Below are 17,198 nucleotides of genomic sequence, written 5' to 3' on the forward strand. Positions count from 1 at the left end.
CGAGACACTGTTTGTCCTAATGCTTTTACCATCTACGATCTCCTGCCGTGACCCTGGTAGGCAGGGCCGCTGACTATGCCCATCTTCTACCCAAAACCACAGCACAGGGAGGGCGACGCCAGACACCAGGATGGCCAAGACCAGAGCCTGACAAAGGAGGAGGAGGACAGGCCTCTGATTTTGACTGAACAGCGAAGACGACTCATCCTGAAAGGCTGGATTGGGGAAATAAGGTTGGGAAACACAGGTGGGTGAGTAGACTGGAACCAGAATGTAAAGATTTTTAAATTCTTTTAAATTAATTAATTTATTTTTGAAGGGGGGTGGTAGGGAGGGGCAGAGAGAGAAAGAAACAGATAGAGAGAATCCCAGAACATTATCAGTACAGGACCCTGATGCAGGGCTCAAACTCATTTAGTGTGAGATCATGACCTGAACTGAAATCAAGAGTAAGTCAGGACACTTAGCCAACTGAGCCACCCAGGCACCCCTAGAATGTAAATACTTTTTTTATTTAATTTTTTATGAGAGAGAGAAAATGGGGAGGGACAGAGAGAAAAAAAGAGAGAGAGAATCTGACAGTGCAGAGCCCGACATAGGGCCCGAACTCATGAGATCATGACCCAAGCCTAAATCGAGAGTTGGACACTTAACGCACTGAGCCACCCAGGCACCCCAGAATCCAGAAAAGTCTAGATTCAACGGGCAGTGTGAAGTCCTTTAGGTTTTAGGGCAGGAGGTGACACGAAGAAGGTATTTTAGGAAGAGTCTTCTGACAGCAACAGGATGGACTGCAGAGGATCAAGGGAAGTGAAATACAAAGCAGCCAAAAGAAAACAACAACGTGGGGTGGATAGAATGTTTCCAGAAGTGAGTCTAGAGAAAGAACAGGACTGCGTGCTGGGTCCACCATGGGCCCCGCTCACCCTGCCCTCGCACACCCATCACTCAGGGCCGGGCCTGGGCCAGACCTGCGTGTGAGGCCAGTGGGGGCGGGCCACACAGACGGCTCATTTTAACTCTTCCCCACACTGACCAGGGGCCTGCCGAGACCCTCCCATCTGCCTTGGCACAGAACGGCCGTCTGCAAGCCCTCGGGCTCAAACTCTCGAGTCCTCGTCTGGTCATGTTTTGTTGTTCACCACGGACACCAAGTTAAGCCCAGCCGCTGCCCACTCCACCTGCGAACAGAGCCTGAATCTTGCACAGCTTTTCTGTTTCGAGTTGCTACCAGCCCGGGTCCGCCTGCCTCAGTTCTCACCCCGCAAGCCCTCTGTCCCTCCCGCCATGAAGCTGACCTTCCACAAACCTGTCCTTGTCCCCTGCCTGCACAAAAGCTCAATTGTGTGTGTGTTTTTTAATTTCTTATTTATCATTTTTGGGAGAGAGAGAGAGAGAGAACGAGAGAGAGAGAGAGAGAGAGCAAGTGGGGAAGGGAAGAGAGAAAAGGAGACAGAGGATCCAAAGTAGGCTTTGCGCTGACAGTAGAGAGTCCTTTGTGGGGCTCGAACTCACAAACTGTGAGATCATGACCGAGCCAAAGTCAGATGCCTAACAGACTGAGCCACCCAGGCGCCCCTGAAGCTCAAGTTCCAGTTCTTCCTCCACATCGAGCCTCTCCTCCTGTGTGTGGATTGCAAGTTCGGTGCATTTCATCTCCAACCTTGTTTGCTCTTATTCCCCACAGGGATTGTCTCCTGTCACGCACTTTTCCTCATGTTTCCCTTTCCCCAGCCTCTAGAATGTTCTCTCCTTCAAGACACAAGTTAGATTCCAGAGCCAGAACGACCTGGATTCTAACCCCAGCTCCATCATCTCGAGCTCAGGGTTTGTGGGGTGTCTTTCTGATGTTCGTCAATCTGGACTTAACTTCATCTGTGACATGGGCACAAAAATGCATCACCTTCAGCACAGACTTGCTGTGAGGATCAAATGGAACAAGACAGATGAAAAACTGTACTCATGCTGTCTAGCTCCAAGAACATGCTTCATAGGCGTGCCCTTCCCACACACCAATTCTTCCGGACCCGACTCAAGTCCTACCCCAAATCTCACTTCTACCACAAAACTGCCAAACATTTCCACCTTCACTTACCACCTGTCTGAACACCAGCATCCCATCACACCTGATTTAGCGCCTGGTCCCATGGTCTTATGCTGCTTCCTAATTATTTTCTCTCTCTGAATAGATCCCTGTCATCGGCAAGTTCACTGATGATCAGAGCCAACTCCTGATATACGGAAGTTATTCAATCAGTGCTTTATGATTGACTAACTGGTTGATTATGGCAATCACAGCACGTATGGCCTGGAGAAATGTCCAAAAGCAGTCTCGGTGACTCCTAGTTACAGTTTTCTTCCTCACCCCTTCACCTCTTCGCTTCCCCCCCACCTGTCTTTAGGTTTCCCCTCCCCTGGCTCTCCCTTGCCCGCCCCAGACCCACTGGCAGTACTTGCGGATATACTACCTGAGCGAGGGGTACAACTCACTAAAGTATGGGGCCCTGCGGATGTCTACTCCTGCCCTGCAGCTTACCTGTGAAAAGTTCGGGGGCCATATGGATTGGTGTCCCCACAATGCTGCCCGACATCATGGCCTCTGGCTTGCAGAACCCTAAGTCAGTGATCTTGGCACGGTTCTGTTTGTCCAGCTGCCAACAGAACAGGGGGAGAGTCAGCCGCCTCCCTGTCTCCAGACCTTCCCACCTTCTCCCCAGACTGTAAGCAACCTGAGGGCAAGGGCTGACTTTTTCGTCTTTGTATACCTAGCACTTAGCACACTGCCTGGCGCATAGCACTTAGCACACTGCCTGGCGCATAGCAGGAACTTAGTAGGTCTAGGAAGAATGAAGAAGTGAAGGACACAGAGGAAAGGATTTCAGTCCCTGATTATTCTTATTACTCCAGACCCCAGGGCAGAAAGTTGCTAAGTGAGAAGGCTGAGGGCCTCTGGTGAGCTGAGGGGAGTTCCCAGAATTCCCTGCAGTTTACCTTCCTAAAGGCCCGAGAGAATACATCTGTGTCTCATCTGACGACAGATAAGCCTCTTAGGTTTCAGACTATGACTTCGGGACTGTCTTCCTCTTCCCCCAAACTGCTGTCATCTCTCTATATATACCTGTTGCCAGACACACCTGATGACATTTTTAAGGAGTATGTCAGAGGAGTCTTCACAAGTGACATAACCGAGCTGGTGGGTTCATGACCACCTTACCTTTAAGGTGCATTTACCCATCTCAGCCCTCATCCAGCACCTGTGATCAAACCCTAAACAATAACAAGACCTGGAAGCCTCAAAAACATCATCACAAAAGCACAAAAGAGCAGAAAGACTATTGCAGATTAAAGGAGGATAAACAAGCAGGACAACAAAGTGCACCATCTGACCCTTGGAGTGAACCCTGGATCAAACACACAAACAAACAACCATACTCGGGGAACTGAACACATCTGGGACAACTGGAAAACGCTACTAGAGACAGCATTAACAGTATTCTATCGATGTTAAATTCCTTCAGTGTGATAATAATTTTAATCACACCGAAGAAGATCAATTTTAGGAGATATAAACTCAAGTACTTAGGAGTAATGTGTTCTCTGCAAGTTACTTCTATATGGTTGAGCAAAGAGGGTGCGTCCGTGTGGGAGAGACCGAAGGACAGAGAGAGACTAACCCAGGAGACAGAGAACACGAATCTGGGTGAAGCATCAACAGTCGGACCACTCTTTTCTTCTCTGCAACTTTAAAGGTTTTCGGCAGTGTTGGGAGGAAAAGCCTTAAGCAGCGCACGCTCGGTCTATGCTGCGGCTTCCCGCTCCCCACACTTTATGTCTGAGATCCCATCAATCACTGCTCTTCCGGCAGCCTCTTCCTACGATCGCACTCACATTCACGCGGGCCCTCCCAAGGTCACTTAACCCACGGAGGCAGGGCGTTATCTCAGGGAAACAGCTCTACTTACCAGGACGTTTTTTAGCTTGATATCGCGGTGGACAAGCCCCTGGCTGTGGAGGAAGCGGATCCCCTCCACCACATCCAGCGCTATCTGCAGCCGCGTCTCCAGCGCCAGCCCGGCCTTGGGGAGACAAAAGGGCTCACGTGTCACTAACAAGACAGCTGCTCAGTCCAACTTGCTTAAACAACTACAAGTTCCTTCTGCAGGACACTGCAGGTCGGCCTGCACTAGGGCACCCGGGACAAGGACAGAGAGCAGGTGGGAGGGAAGAGGAGAGCAGTTAGGAGAAGGAGACTGAGGGAAAGCGGGGGAAGGATGAGTTAGCTGTGATGCCAGAGAGCATCCCTTGGAGGCCACGCTCAGGCCAGCTGGACGTCCCCAGCAGGGCTCCAGGCATGACTAACAACTGAAGGCATGAGCTCCTTTCCATCCACCCCGCCCCCCCCCCGAACCCCCAGCAAGACACTGAGTACTTCTGGGTCTCAGGGTGCATGGCTGGCTCAGTCAGTAGAGCATGTGACTGTTGATCTCGGGGTCATGAGTTTGAGCCCCACATTAGGCACAGAGATGACTGAAAACTTTTTTTAAATAATAAAAACTTTTTTTTTTTTTAAAGGTATTTCTAGGTTTTTCAGGCAGAATGACTTCCACTGCTTTGTAGGCCTCATCAGCCCAGGTTTGGTTTTACAGATTCAAATATCAAGGTCGCACATCTTACTTTTACCAGGCCTCCAACTTAGGGTCTCCTGAATTCCAGAGAACATTACGTCACTCATCTGGAAGCTCGGACTCGGTTCTCTAGCCCTCTTGTGGGCAAGCATCAGACAGTGCTGAGCTCAAGTCCTCTGAAATGAAGACGGAGGGCCACCACCAGAGTCATCTCCTCCATCCTATTGAGTTTTCACGGCTCCTGCAATCGTTTTTAGGAAGTCCTTTACCTCCAGAAGCTTCCGCATAAACTGGCGTAAGAGGCATCTGTGAGAAGGGACCTGCCCAGATGCGCCAGGGTTAGCCTCCCCCAGCCCCACGCAGCCCCAGTGCGGGGACCAGGCAAACAAGTGCCCCTACTTCCCTTGCTGCTTTGGGCGAGGGAGACCTAGCATCCCACTGACGGCATCTCATCTTCGCTCAAAATCTCTCAACAGCTTTTCAGGGTCTAGAACGGGATTTGAATTCTATGGAAATTCTTCAGTCTGGTGTTCTATACTCTGTTCTCGACATGTCTGTGCACATGAGGCCCCCCCCCCCATCCCAGACCACTGTTCCAACACGACCAGTGTCCTTAGAACGCTCTGGGCATCATGCTCCTCCTTCCCCACTAGCCTGGCCTCTTCCTTCCACCTGTCCAAATTTTACCCATCGGGGTGTATTTATCAAACTCAAACGCCAAATCTTAATGAAATATTCACTGACTACAAGTCTCTTAGAAGTCTGTGACCATTACACTTTTTTTTTTTTGTAAGTGAGCTCTCCACCTGACATGGGGCTTGAACTCCTGATGCTGAGATCAAGAGTCACACATGCCATTGACCGAGCCAGCCGAGGGACCCTGACAATGACACTTTCTGACATCCCCTTCTGGCGCTCAATATAGGCTCTTGGACAAGGGAGTCACTGATAAATACTGGCTGATTAAACACCAAAAACTGGCTTTTCTATCAAGAGCAAAAAAAGGGGAAAGCTAGCAAAGCCATAGGATGCTTTTTGGCTCACCCACCACGTCTAGGTTTATACCACCACCACGAGAGGTGACGGTGGCAAATCGGCAGCATTCTAGATAAAAAGTGGGCCAAAAGCCAGACTCTGGGAAACCTGCAAGGTGTTTCTGGATTAGGGTAGTCAAGCTTGATTAGGCCAACGACGTCTCGTGAGAGCCACAAGGCCTGGCCAGACGAGAAAGGACGGCAGGCCAGAGAGGAGCCCGCTGCCCTGGCCGCACACCGCCCCCCTCGCCTTGCCTCACCTTGAGCCCCGTGTACAGGTCCCGGTGCAGCCTCTCCATGATGAGCAGCACGGCGATGCTGGAGCCGCCGCCGTAGCTGTAGTCGATGACGGAGCCATGGAGGTCCACCAGGCGCTCGTGCTTCGGCAGAGACCTGGCGGGGGCGAGAGAGCTGGGGCTGCGGCGCTGCGGCTCCCGTGCCGCCACGCGGGAAGGGGCAGCCCTCACACCCCACTCCGCCTGGGTCCACAGGGGATGGCCCTCAGTACAGAGGAAAGGCAAAGAGAATGGGCTCTAGCGAGGACAAAGAATGACAGAATCTGCGAAGGGACAGGCTGGAAGGGCTGAGGAGGAAGCCACATGGATGCAGAGTGTGACAAAGGAGGACGATGGGAGGTGGCAAGCAAGGACACCGAGGGCCTGTAAGAGAGTGCGACTGGACCAAACCCAGAAATAACTGTCTGCAACACCTTAGGACACACGGGGCACGCTGCAGCTCTTGGTACAACATTCATATCAGGCTTCTGGCTGCTTCTCTGGATCTTCCCCCTCCAGGGATGAATGACAGGAGAACCCACCTCATGTAGTGAAACTCCAGAGCCAGGTCGTTCCAGTGCTTCTCATCCGGGGGGACGACCGACTTGAGGGCACAAGGGAAGTGTCCTCCCCAGTTGTCACACAGGTACACCACACCGTACTGGCCCCGGCCCAGTTCCTGACCCAGTTTAGGTTTACCTATGAAATACGAAGACATGGGTAAGGCAGAAGGAATGGGAGACTGCTGGCTGACCTCCCCAAGATTCCTGGATGTGTGCAGTCCCTGGTCGGCTCGGTCAGTGGAGAATGTGACTCTTGCTCTGGGGTCTGTGGGTTCGAGCCCCACACTGGGGTAGAGATTACTCAAAAATAAAATCTTAAAGACTGCATATGAAAAAATATGTACCTTGTTTAAGAAAAAAAGAAAGGATTCTTAGATGTAGACCGAAAAGCAGGAAGTTGTAATTCTGACAGTACTGAAACTAATAGAAAGTAACCTAACTGGTTTTGTTTATTTTTTTTCATGTTTATTTATTTTCCATGTTTGCTTATTTTTGAGAGAGAGAGAGAGACAGACAGACAGATAGAGCGTGAGTGGGGCAGAGAGAGAGGGAGATACAGAATCCGAAGCAGGTTCAAGGGTCCAAGCTGTCAGCATAGAGCCTGATGTGGGGCTCGAACTCATGAACCGCGAAATCACGACCTGAGCCGAAGCCGGATGCTTAATCAACTGAGTCTCCCAGGCGCCCCCAAACTGGTTTGATTTAAATAAACCTGTCGCATCATCTGGACTATACAAACAGCAGGACCAAACAGACTTTGGAGTTTCAAAACCACGTCAGTGGGTGCTTAGACAGCTTTGCAAGGGAGCAGCGTTAGAGGCAGAACATGCAAATGCCAAGCATCCAGAAACTTCTAATTTACTTGGACTAAAACAGGACTCACGATGTAGCAAGACATCCTGTAAAGAACGGCTTTCCAGAGAAAGGCGGGCCAGGCGGGGGGCGTGATCCTTGCGAACCTTCAACCACAGATCTTCTGTTCTCTCCAACCGGCCTGAGTGGCCAGCTTCTAGCTGGGAGGGAAACAGAAAGACCACACGTGACTTACCAAGTCCCTGGTTTGGCTTCCTCACCTATTATATGGGGACAATAATATCCGTCTCCTGAGGACGGCTGAGTTACACAAGCCGTGTGGAACGTGGCTCTGGCACCTGTACACAGTGAGCTCTCGATAAATACCCACCTTTCCTTTTGGATGCGTAATCCATCTCCATACCCTCCCCTCTACACACATGTACACACATGCACGCGCACACACACACACACTCCAAGGGCACAAGCACATGTCACCTAACTGTGAACCAGTGTGAAAGTTACAAAGCCATCCCTCTCTATGACTCATTTCTAACATACTAAATAAAATTCCTACACCTTGCTTTTCTTTCTTCAAAAAAAATTTTTTTAACATTTATTTATTTTTGAGAGACAGAGAGAAACAGATCATGAGCAGGGGAGGGTCAGAGAGAGGGAGACACAGAATCCGAAGCAGACTCCAAGCTCTGAGCTAGCTGTCAGCACAGAGCCCGATGTGGAGTTCGAACCCACGAACTGTGAGATCATGACCTGAGCCAAAGCCAGACGCTCAACCGACTGAGCCTCCCAGGCACCCCTTCTACACTTTGCTTTTCATTCCTCACTAAGTGAAACGGGGAGAAATTAATGGAGTTTCCTTCATGTTCCCAAGAGTTAAAAAAATCTCCACATGAAAAACGTATTGATGAAACTTTCTATAACATGATATTATCCTTTAACACAAGGAAGAAGATTGCTGATGATTTTAGAAAAATTATGCACGGAGCAGTGGGCAAACTATTGCTCAACGGTTAAGGCTCTTCTCTCTCTTCCCACATACCCACCTGTCGCAAGGAGGCTGCAAAAGCCTCGTGAGAACTGTTGAGTCGGGTCCGGAACTGGCTGCAGATGCTCTTGGCCAACTTGGAGGCACTGAGGCTCTCGATGGCTTCCTGAGCCACCTTCCTCTTCCATTCCAGTGTGATGGCGGGTGGGCTCACCCATGTGATGCGCTGGATGATCTGCGGGGTGAGGAGAGTCACGACCCTCAGGGGTGCGGACAGCAGCCACTAGAAGGAGCCAATGCCCTTCCCCTCTGGATACCCACTCATTAGGAGCAGGTTAGTAAGAAAGCAGCCGCGTGAAGGCCAAGATTCCTCTCCACTTCCCTCTACCTCGCCATCAGCGCTCAGACCTCACGAAAGCTTCAAAGAACACGAGGCCCAGTCTATGTGCTCACAAGCCCTCACTACAGAGTCATGCCAGGGGTGCCCAGTAGGTCCCTTTCTGGACTTGGTATGGAATAAAGACACATCAGATTCCAGAAACGAAACCATACAAATAAATGGCCTCTGGCAGTGAAGCCTGCTTCTGCGAATACATTTCTGTTGTGGGGAAAGGAATCTGAAGAAGCTAGTGAAGAAGAGTCTTACAGCTGCACAAAATATTGAAATGCATCACGTTCAAGCGTTAAGGTGGCACCGTTCCTCATCATCTCAGGGCAGGCACAGACCAGAGCCGTTCTGGGCAGGCAAATCAGGACAAACCGCAACCCACCTACACCAACGGAAGATCCTAGACATCAGCTGCCAGGGGGTGACTAAAGTTCAGAGCCAACCAGGGCCAGAGACGTGTCTCTCTAAGCAAGTCCCACCTGTTTGATTTGCTCCCACAGCATCCTTGTAACCGAGGACCCGGAGTGAAACGTAACTTCAACATGATAGGCGGCATTTAAGATCTGAAAGAGAACACACAGACAAAAGTCAATATGCCCTGAGCAGAAGGGCTGATTAGAATGTGGGATAAATAATATTTACTTAAAGCACAGAGTCCAGGTTCCAGGTTGCCAAATATATCCGTCAAGACGGGTGCAGAGTCAACAAAGGCTGATCAAGGATTCTGTGCTCGCTGGGCCCCCTCACTTCCCTGATCACCTCCTTGCTCATCATCCTAGCTGCGACGTTGCAGTTCACAAGCACCTCTGACAGGCGGTGCTCATGTGATGGAGAAACGAAATACAATTCAAAGTGGATGGGCAAAAGGCGAGAGGGAAATTCCTGGCTCACTTGAGGTTGGGTGTCCACATGGCGTCTGCTGCCTGTGTTACCCGCATGGCCTCTTAATCGTTCTTCAAGTACCTGTTTGAGATAATTACTGGTGATGTGAACAGAGACGTCCTGGGACTTCTCCAGGCTCTGCAGACACCGCTCCAGGGTCCCGACGAAGCTCTCTCGCAGGTAATCCACCGAGCTGATGAGCTTGTTAGCCACCGCCTGATTCAGCCGGGAGATGATGAGCTCCTGGATCTGCCGGATGCAGCATTTGATTTCTCTGGTGCCCACTGGCTCTCCGTTCTCAGGGACGATGACATCTGTGGAGAGAGAAGCCAGTGGCTGTGAGAGGAAGGAGCAGGCACTGAGAACGGAGGTCTCTCCCAAGCCAAGCCCAGGAGCTACCAGCATGATGGCTACAAGTCACGGCCGGCGGACAACCTCTGACCTTCCCTGTGATCAGGGGCCAGCCGGTCCTCTACAAATACTGAGAAAAGGCAACTGTGTCTAGAATGAGCCTATTGATTTTGTCAGCTTTTATGTCACATTTCTAGGAGCGGAGGATCATTTATTGAGTACAGACTATTTGATAAGCACCATAATATGTATTTCATATATGCAATCAAATTTAATCCTCACAATAACTTTGTCAGGTGGGTATTTTTTTTAATGTTTTATTTATTTTTGAGAGAGAGAGAGAGTGTGTGAGAGGGAGAGAGACAGAGAGAGAGGGAGACAGATGGTCAGAAGTGGGTGCTGACAGCAGTGAGCCCGATGTGGGGCTGGAGGTCAACAGACCACGAGATCGTGACCTGAGCCAACATTGGGCACTCAACTGACTGAGCCGCCTGCGCCCATGTCAGGTGGGTATTTTGGGTCATATTTTATAGGTGGGGAGACAGTACCAAAGACAGGACAAAGGTGGCACTTGGAAGGGTATGGTACGATTGGGCAGTAATACAGCATTTGAACCCAAAGCTCAGGGACTGAAAAGCCTTGGATCTTTAACCTTTTACACTGCCTCGCTCCTGGAAAAACCGGAGAGTCGGGACTCAGTACTAATCAATTACTAGATAAATAAAAAGTACAACTGAACATTGTCAGCACCCTGCTACCTCCCAGAATCAGAAATCTGTTTTGCAAGCCAGAGGACAGAAGTTAAGAGAAGACAAATGATCTGCAAAAACGCCATTCCTAAAAAGACACTCTCATGTCCACGGTGGGAATTTAAATTGGTGCTACCTCTTTGGAGGAAATCTCATAATATCTGTCAAAAAAATTTTGTTTTTAATCTATCAAAATTTTTAAATTTTTTTTATTTTTATGTTTTTTTCTTTATTTTTGAGAGACAGAGACAGCGTGAGCAGGGGAGGGTCAGAGAGAGAGGGAGACACAGAAAGAGAGGGAGCAGGCTCCAGGCTCTGAGCTAGCTGTCAGCACAGAGCCCGACGCAGGGCTTGAACCCACAAACCGTGAGATCATGACCTGAGTCAAAGCTGGATGCTTAACCAATTGAGCCACCCAGGTGCCCCTAATCTATCAAAATTTTAAACTAGCCAATCAACCAACAAGAACACCTACATACCCACTGACCTAACTATTTTGCTTCTAGGAACTATTTTTCTAGAATTACCCTTAAAGTCCCAAAGATATGTATGTAAATGGTGATCAGTGCAGTATAGTTTGTAGTAGCAAAAAAGAAAAAAGAAAGAAAGAAATAGCTAAATGTCCACCAGCAGGGGCATAGTTGAATAAAACCAGGTATATTGATTAGAAGAAGGCAAATCTGTATGTATATTTTTGGAAAGATCTCTAAGATAGGAGTTCAGTGAAAGAGCAAGGGGCAGAGGAACCTACGGAGGAAAACGAGAGGTTGGCGGATAGTATCCTTATACCTCTGAGTCAAGTACTATGTATGTAGCTATTACCTTTAAAGAAAAACAAAAGTCAGACGCCTGCGTGGCTCAGTCAGTTAAGCATCCGACTTCAGCTCAGGTCATGATCCTGGGGTTCGTAAGTTCAAACCCCGCATCAGGCTCTGTGCTGACAGCTCAGAGCATGGATCCTGCTTCAGATTCTGTGTCTCCCTCTCTCTGGCCCTCCCATGCTCACACTCTGTCTCTCTCAAAAATAAAATAAAAGATAAACATTAAGAAAAATTTTTTTAAAAAGTCCTTTCTAAGGTATGTATGTCATATAATCAGCATACACGCATTAATTAAACACACACACACACACACACACACACACACACACACACACAACAGTACCAGAAATCTGAGGGCTCTTTAGGTCATCTGGTAAATCTTCTGGCCTCTTCTAAATCTACTTATCATTGCATCAAGGGTCTCCAGGAAGAACTTAGAACAAGGTTAAGTGGTAGACACGTACGTCTTGTCTCATACACAGCCAACTAGGAAAATTCACAAATCCATCACGTGGCTAACAGAGCCAGACATCTGATCAACTCGGTCCAAGATCCCCTGCATCTGTTGAACTAACCACAGCATCCCAGGCACCAAACATGGTGTACCTGGCACACAACAGACAGTCAAATATTTCACGGTCTGCCCACCCTTTACCACGGGCTCTGGGACACTGGCACTGATGTGCTGGTGTTGTTAAGTGAGTCAGAAGCCACCCTAGCATCTCCACTGCAAGACCTCCCTATGGTGGGAATTCACCAAAGAGTTATCTCTGCTCATCTTTAGAAAGACCTATAAAAAATAATGCACCTGTGCTTGCTAGAGTCGATTCTATGTCCTTTGTGTCTGTAAGTGTGACACAGCTGTATACCGTCATTCACATGCTCATTCAAACTCTGAAGGGGGCGCTTGAGTGGCTCAGTTGTTAAGCGTCCAGCTTCAGCTCGGGTCATGATCTCACGGTTCGTGGGTTCAAGCCCCACATCAGGCTCTGTGCTGACAGCTAGCTCAGAGCCTGGAGCCTGCTTCAGATTCTGTGTCTCCCTCTCTCTCTGACCCTCCCCTGCTTGCACTGTTTCTATCTCTCAAAAAATAAATAAAAGACATTAAAAAAATTTAAAAAAACAACAACTCTGAAGATATACTGTCCACGGACTCTGTGTTATCTGCTGTAAGAGATCCGATGATAAACAAGATCCTGTTCGCCTTCATCTCTAGGATTTTAGAAAACACTCAGGAGAACATAAATAACTGTAATAAAGAGTGAAACACACCAGAAATTTCAGGTATGCGTGAAATGCTGTGAGAGTTCAAATGGATGCGATCACAACTGGCCAAGAAAAGTTAAGACATCGTCATGAAAAATGATACCTAGAAGAGGCTTTGAAGGGTGGGTGGGATTTGGAAATTCACAAATAAAACCCATTTGGGGTTTAGGGCAGAATAGGAACAAAGAAAAAGTAAAGGAAGCATATAGAGGACAGCTAGCAGTTGAGTCCAGCTGAAAGAGACGCTGCAGGAAGGTGCGCCCTGGGGAAGCTGGTCAGGGCTAGGCTTCGGAAGACCTTTACCATCAGGCTAACAAGTCTAAACTTAGTCTGTGGGAATAGGGAACCACTAAAGATGAATTGGAGACAGGAGAGAAAGATGTCAGGAAGAGCCACAGGTAACGGTAGTTCAGGCAGACTAGAAAAGAGGAAGCAGAGAAGCAAAGGTAGGTATGAAACAGGGAAGGAGACTCGTCAGGACTTGGCAGACGACTGGCCATGGGGACCAGGGAGAGCAAAGAGCTGGAGACCACACTGAGCTTCTGCAGCCCGTCACGAGGCCGATGGCAGCAGCAGTAGCCCGAAACAGGGTAAGAAGCAGGAAAGCACGGAAACTGACTCAGAAATCAGCCTGTTAGATTCACTTTACTCTTCAGTAGCTGTGTGACCTTAAGCAAATTACTTAACCTGCCTAAGCCTCAGTTCCCTCATCAAGAGGATGTCAATATGCAGAATCCACATAGGGACTGGGAAAACAAACAAACAAACAAAAACACTGATGCAAAGAAAAGAAAAATTGATACTAGCTCCCATGTGAGAAATTTGGATTTGGGTGCCTGGATGGGTCAGTCAGTTAAGCATCCAACTCCTGATCTTGACTCAGGTCATGACCTCGCGCTTCATAGGCTCCAGCCTTGAGTTGACTCTGCGCTGACAGTGTGGAGCCTGTTGCATTCTCTCTCTCCCTCCCTCCCTCTCTGACCCTCCTCCTCTCGAATACGCTAGCTCTCTCTCTCAAAAATAAATAAGCTTAAAAAAAAAAAGGAAAGAAAAGAAATTCTAACTAATAGGCCTGAAGTGCTCTGCGCTGGTCTCCAACACTTATATTTTCAAAGAGCCTCCCAGCAGATTTGCATGTACAGCCAGGACTGAGAACCCAAAGGGTAACTTGCAAACCACTTCACTTTAACAAACAGGTGGCGGGGCTAACATTCCTGCCGGGAGGCCCACAGACCGGTCAGTATACAAGGTCAGCCACAACTAAACCGCAGCCCCAAATGACCTGACGAATCACCGTCACCCAATTTTGTTAACAGCCATTCAGGAAGAATGGGACTTCTGGAAAAGCTGAAAACAGGACTTTGGGAAACCCTCATGAGCAGGAGCAGCCTGGAGAGAAAATGAGACCACAACACACAGAGAAAGAACCAATAAGGAAGCATGAACCAGGCTGCAGGTTAAAGCCAAGATCAATGCATGACTTACTAACATTCTTCAGCATCTCTTCTCCAGCCCCATCAAAGTCAGGGGATACAGATACGCAATGGAGATAAAAGAGCACTATTAGAAGGAACTTACCAGAAGTCCCTGGGAAGGAATGACAGCAGAATCTTCCAGGAAGGCCTCTGAAAACAAGAGAGGCCACTCTGGCTAAATGATTTACGGTAGGCTCCAGCTAATGACAGTTGGATAGATGAGATCCTTCTGCGTTTCCTTTGGCCCTCAGAATTCATGGACTCCATTTCTGGCTAGCAAAGGGTTAAAAGAATCCTCTGGTCCCAGCAGCCCAGCCCAGCTCTCTAGGACATACCTTTAAATTCCATGTTGGCAGCGTCGTCCAGAAGTTCCTCCTTCATGGTGTTCAGCGTCTCAACAATCATGTCCTTCATTTCCTCCTGCTTTCGGTTGGCAATATTCATCAGTGATTCATACAACTCGTTCTCCTTTTTTCGAGTATATTCCAGACGTTTGGGAGTAATCTGCAGGTCCCGCTGCATATCAAAGGCCTGGTTAATAAAGATGTCGAGGGAGCGGCAGTGCACCAGGTTCAGGGCCTTGGCCGCGTCCACCAAGCGAGTCTGTAGCACCTGGTGAGAAAAGGTGCTCAAGTGCCTCAGTTTCTCACTCTGTTCCACCAACATGCTCTGAGCTTTAGTGTCTTGGCCAGGAGCCCCGCAGTTACAGTGACTGCTGCTCAGATAGCCCAGGTCGGCCAGCTGGTGATGGAGCGGTGACCTTTCGTTCTCTGTCCGTCTGGGAGAGGAGGCAATGATCTCCGAGCCCAGCTTCGGCACTTTGAAAAAGAACACGGGAAAGGAGAAATACTTTCGGATTTCCTGAAGCTCTTGCTCGTCCCTCTCAGAGAGCTCGTCCTTGTGGAGTGCATAGGTTATCACAGGCAAGAAATCGTTCACCAGGTCGCCCAGGACATCCACTGCAGGCCGGAGGCCCTGGCACGGTGCAACCACAATGTCCACTTCCTAGAAGGGGAAGGGGGGGTGGTCATATCGGCATTTCAGGGTCAGAACCAATTCTTACCTCCCCAGAGTCCCAAAGATCTGAGACCAAAATCCAGATCTATGATGGGCCAATGGGACTTCGGGACGCCCCCGTCACTTGTCCAACTCCCTCCTGGGTTACCAGCACTCCCTGGTGCAGCCTAGGCACGCAGGAGCTCATCTAGAGAGAGAAAGCCATCAGGAAAAAGGATGGCCATCTCTTTAGCCACTTCAGAAAAAAGAATTTAGTTCCTGGCTTCCCTCGTTGTTTGGAAAGACCCGCTGATGCCCTCCAAAGAAGGACGGAGACAAATTAACGGAAGGAGAAAGAAGTGCTGTGAAAATAGTCAGATCAGGAGTGACGCCTCCTGGAACATTCCTCCCGCTCTAATCCTTGCTCACTGCACTCGCCCAACCTTTCAAAGCTGGCGAACTCCCAGGCCAGCTCCCAAGCAGGCTTCCATCTCCCTGTGCGCTCATGTTGCGCCCCTAGAGAGTCTTTCCTAGAACAAAATCCCAAGCACTCTCTACTTCCCCTTTCTTTAATGTTCAACACAGGTACAATTTATTTTTTTTAAACTCATTTTCCTTGTTAGCCTGTTAACCCTTTGAGGACAGGGACCACATCCGCCTTGTTAGCTACTGTAACTCCTAACACATGGCCCTCAGTACTGTGGGATCAATCAAGGAGCCAACTAAAAGCCAGGTTTGCCAGACATTACTACTGTCCTATCCTAGAAGTCTGCGGATATCTCAGAGTCTTAGCCACCTAAGTCTTGGTAATACCTTTATTCCCATGATCCCCTGGTAGGACAGAGACTACGGTCTGTCTACCCAGTATTTAGCCTCTGCATTATTGGGAAAGCAATGGCCTTTACAGACAAGGTGGCCAGTGACCGGGTGGAGCTGCCAGGAAAGTTCTTTAGAGGGAGTTTGACTCTAGCTGGAAGTGTGCTCTTGGGCCCCACTCCTCTTGCCTGTGGCAAGAAGGTCATCCCAAAGCCCTAAGGCAAACCTGAGGGTAGAAGCCAGCACTGAGGACGAGGGAGCAAAAAGAAATAGGGGGTTTGGGTCCCTGATGACTGCAGAGCTGCCACACCAGCCTAGCTTCCATTTTCTTTCACAAGGGAAAAAAAACTAACCTCTATCTTGTTTAAGCAAGCCCATTTTCCAGATTGTCTGTTACACACGATTGAACCCAATCAGGAGTGATATGCCCATGATCTTAAAGTGAGTTTCAAGAATGAGCTTTGATTTACAAACAAACCTCTGCAGGTCCTTTCCTAGCCAATAGTTTTTGTTTAGTGTTCTTTTATTTTTAAGTTTATTTATTAATTTTGAGAGAAAGAGACAGCATGAGCCCAATGCGGGGCTCGAACTCATGACCCCTGAGATCATGACCAGAGTCGAAATTAAGAGTCGGACACTTAACCGACTGAGCCACCCAGGCACCCCTGTGCTCTACTTCTTTTCTGAGGCACTTCAGGCCATGTATTTCCGTCTGCTGCTCTTCTCTATCTCTGAAGCTGTCTACTGTGCCTGGTATTCCAGACCCAAGGGTCAACCGGCAGACTCATGCCTAGATCACCACTGCAGGCACACCAACTCCTGACGTCTTCAGGAATCTGCAATTCCAAATCACTCCTCCGCAGAAATACAGCACAGTACAGAGTTATAAAAGAATTCAGTGCAAGTCTGCTCGTTTGTGTCCTTAACATTTGTCCGATGTTGCAAATTTACTTTATTTGAGATGTAAAAGATATGCAGCTGTTTATTTTCCCTCAGACAGATACTGGTTTCATTCCTTACCTTACTGAACAGCATGCATTTTTTATGAAGAAATATTTAAATAAAAACCTGGGACCTTTCAAGTAGGAAAGAACTGGAAAATGCCAGCCTATTGTCTCTTGTAGTCTGTGTGTGTATGTGTGTGTGTGTGTGTGTGTGT

The 17,198-nt window shown here is 48.7% G+C and overlaps 1 protein-coding gene across 1 annotated transcript in view; it reads right to left on the reverse strand.

Annotated features, from left to right (window-relative positions):
* Positions 1–17,198, reverse strand: part of DSTYK (dual serine/threonine and tyrosine protein kinase) — a 49,391-nt gene that overhangs the window by 5,025 nt on the left and 27,168 nt on the right. The window contains exons 3-11 of the mRNA XM_029935577.1: positions 14,563–15,232; positions 9,647–9,879; positions 9,163–9,246; positions 8,354–8,530; positions 7,381–7,510; positions 6,477–6,633; positions 5,920–6,052; positions 3,963–4,076; positions 2,537–2,651 (exon numbers count right to left, since the gene is read on the reverse strand). Coding sequence (XP_029791437.1) covers positions 2,537–2,651; positions 3,963–4,076; positions 5,920–6,052; positions 6,477–6,633; positions 7,381–7,510; positions 8,354–8,530; positions 9,163–9,246; positions 9,647–9,879; positions 14,563–15,232 — 1,813 coding nt within the window. The remainder of the gene's footprint in view (positions 1–2,536; positions 2,652–3,962; positions 4,077–5,919; positions 6,053–6,476; positions 6,634–7,380; positions 7,511–8,353; positions 8,531–9,162; positions 9,247–9,646; positions 9,880–14,562; positions 15,233–17,198) is intronic.

The sequence above is a fragment of the Suricata suricatta genome, chromosome 3 (genome assembly GCF_006229205.1).
Source record: "Suricata suricatta isolate VVHF042 chromosome 3, meerkat_22Aug2017_6uvM2_HiC, whole genome shotgun sequence".
NCBI lineage: Eukaryota > Metazoa > Chordata > Mammalia > Carnivora > Herpestidae > Suricata > Suricata suricatta.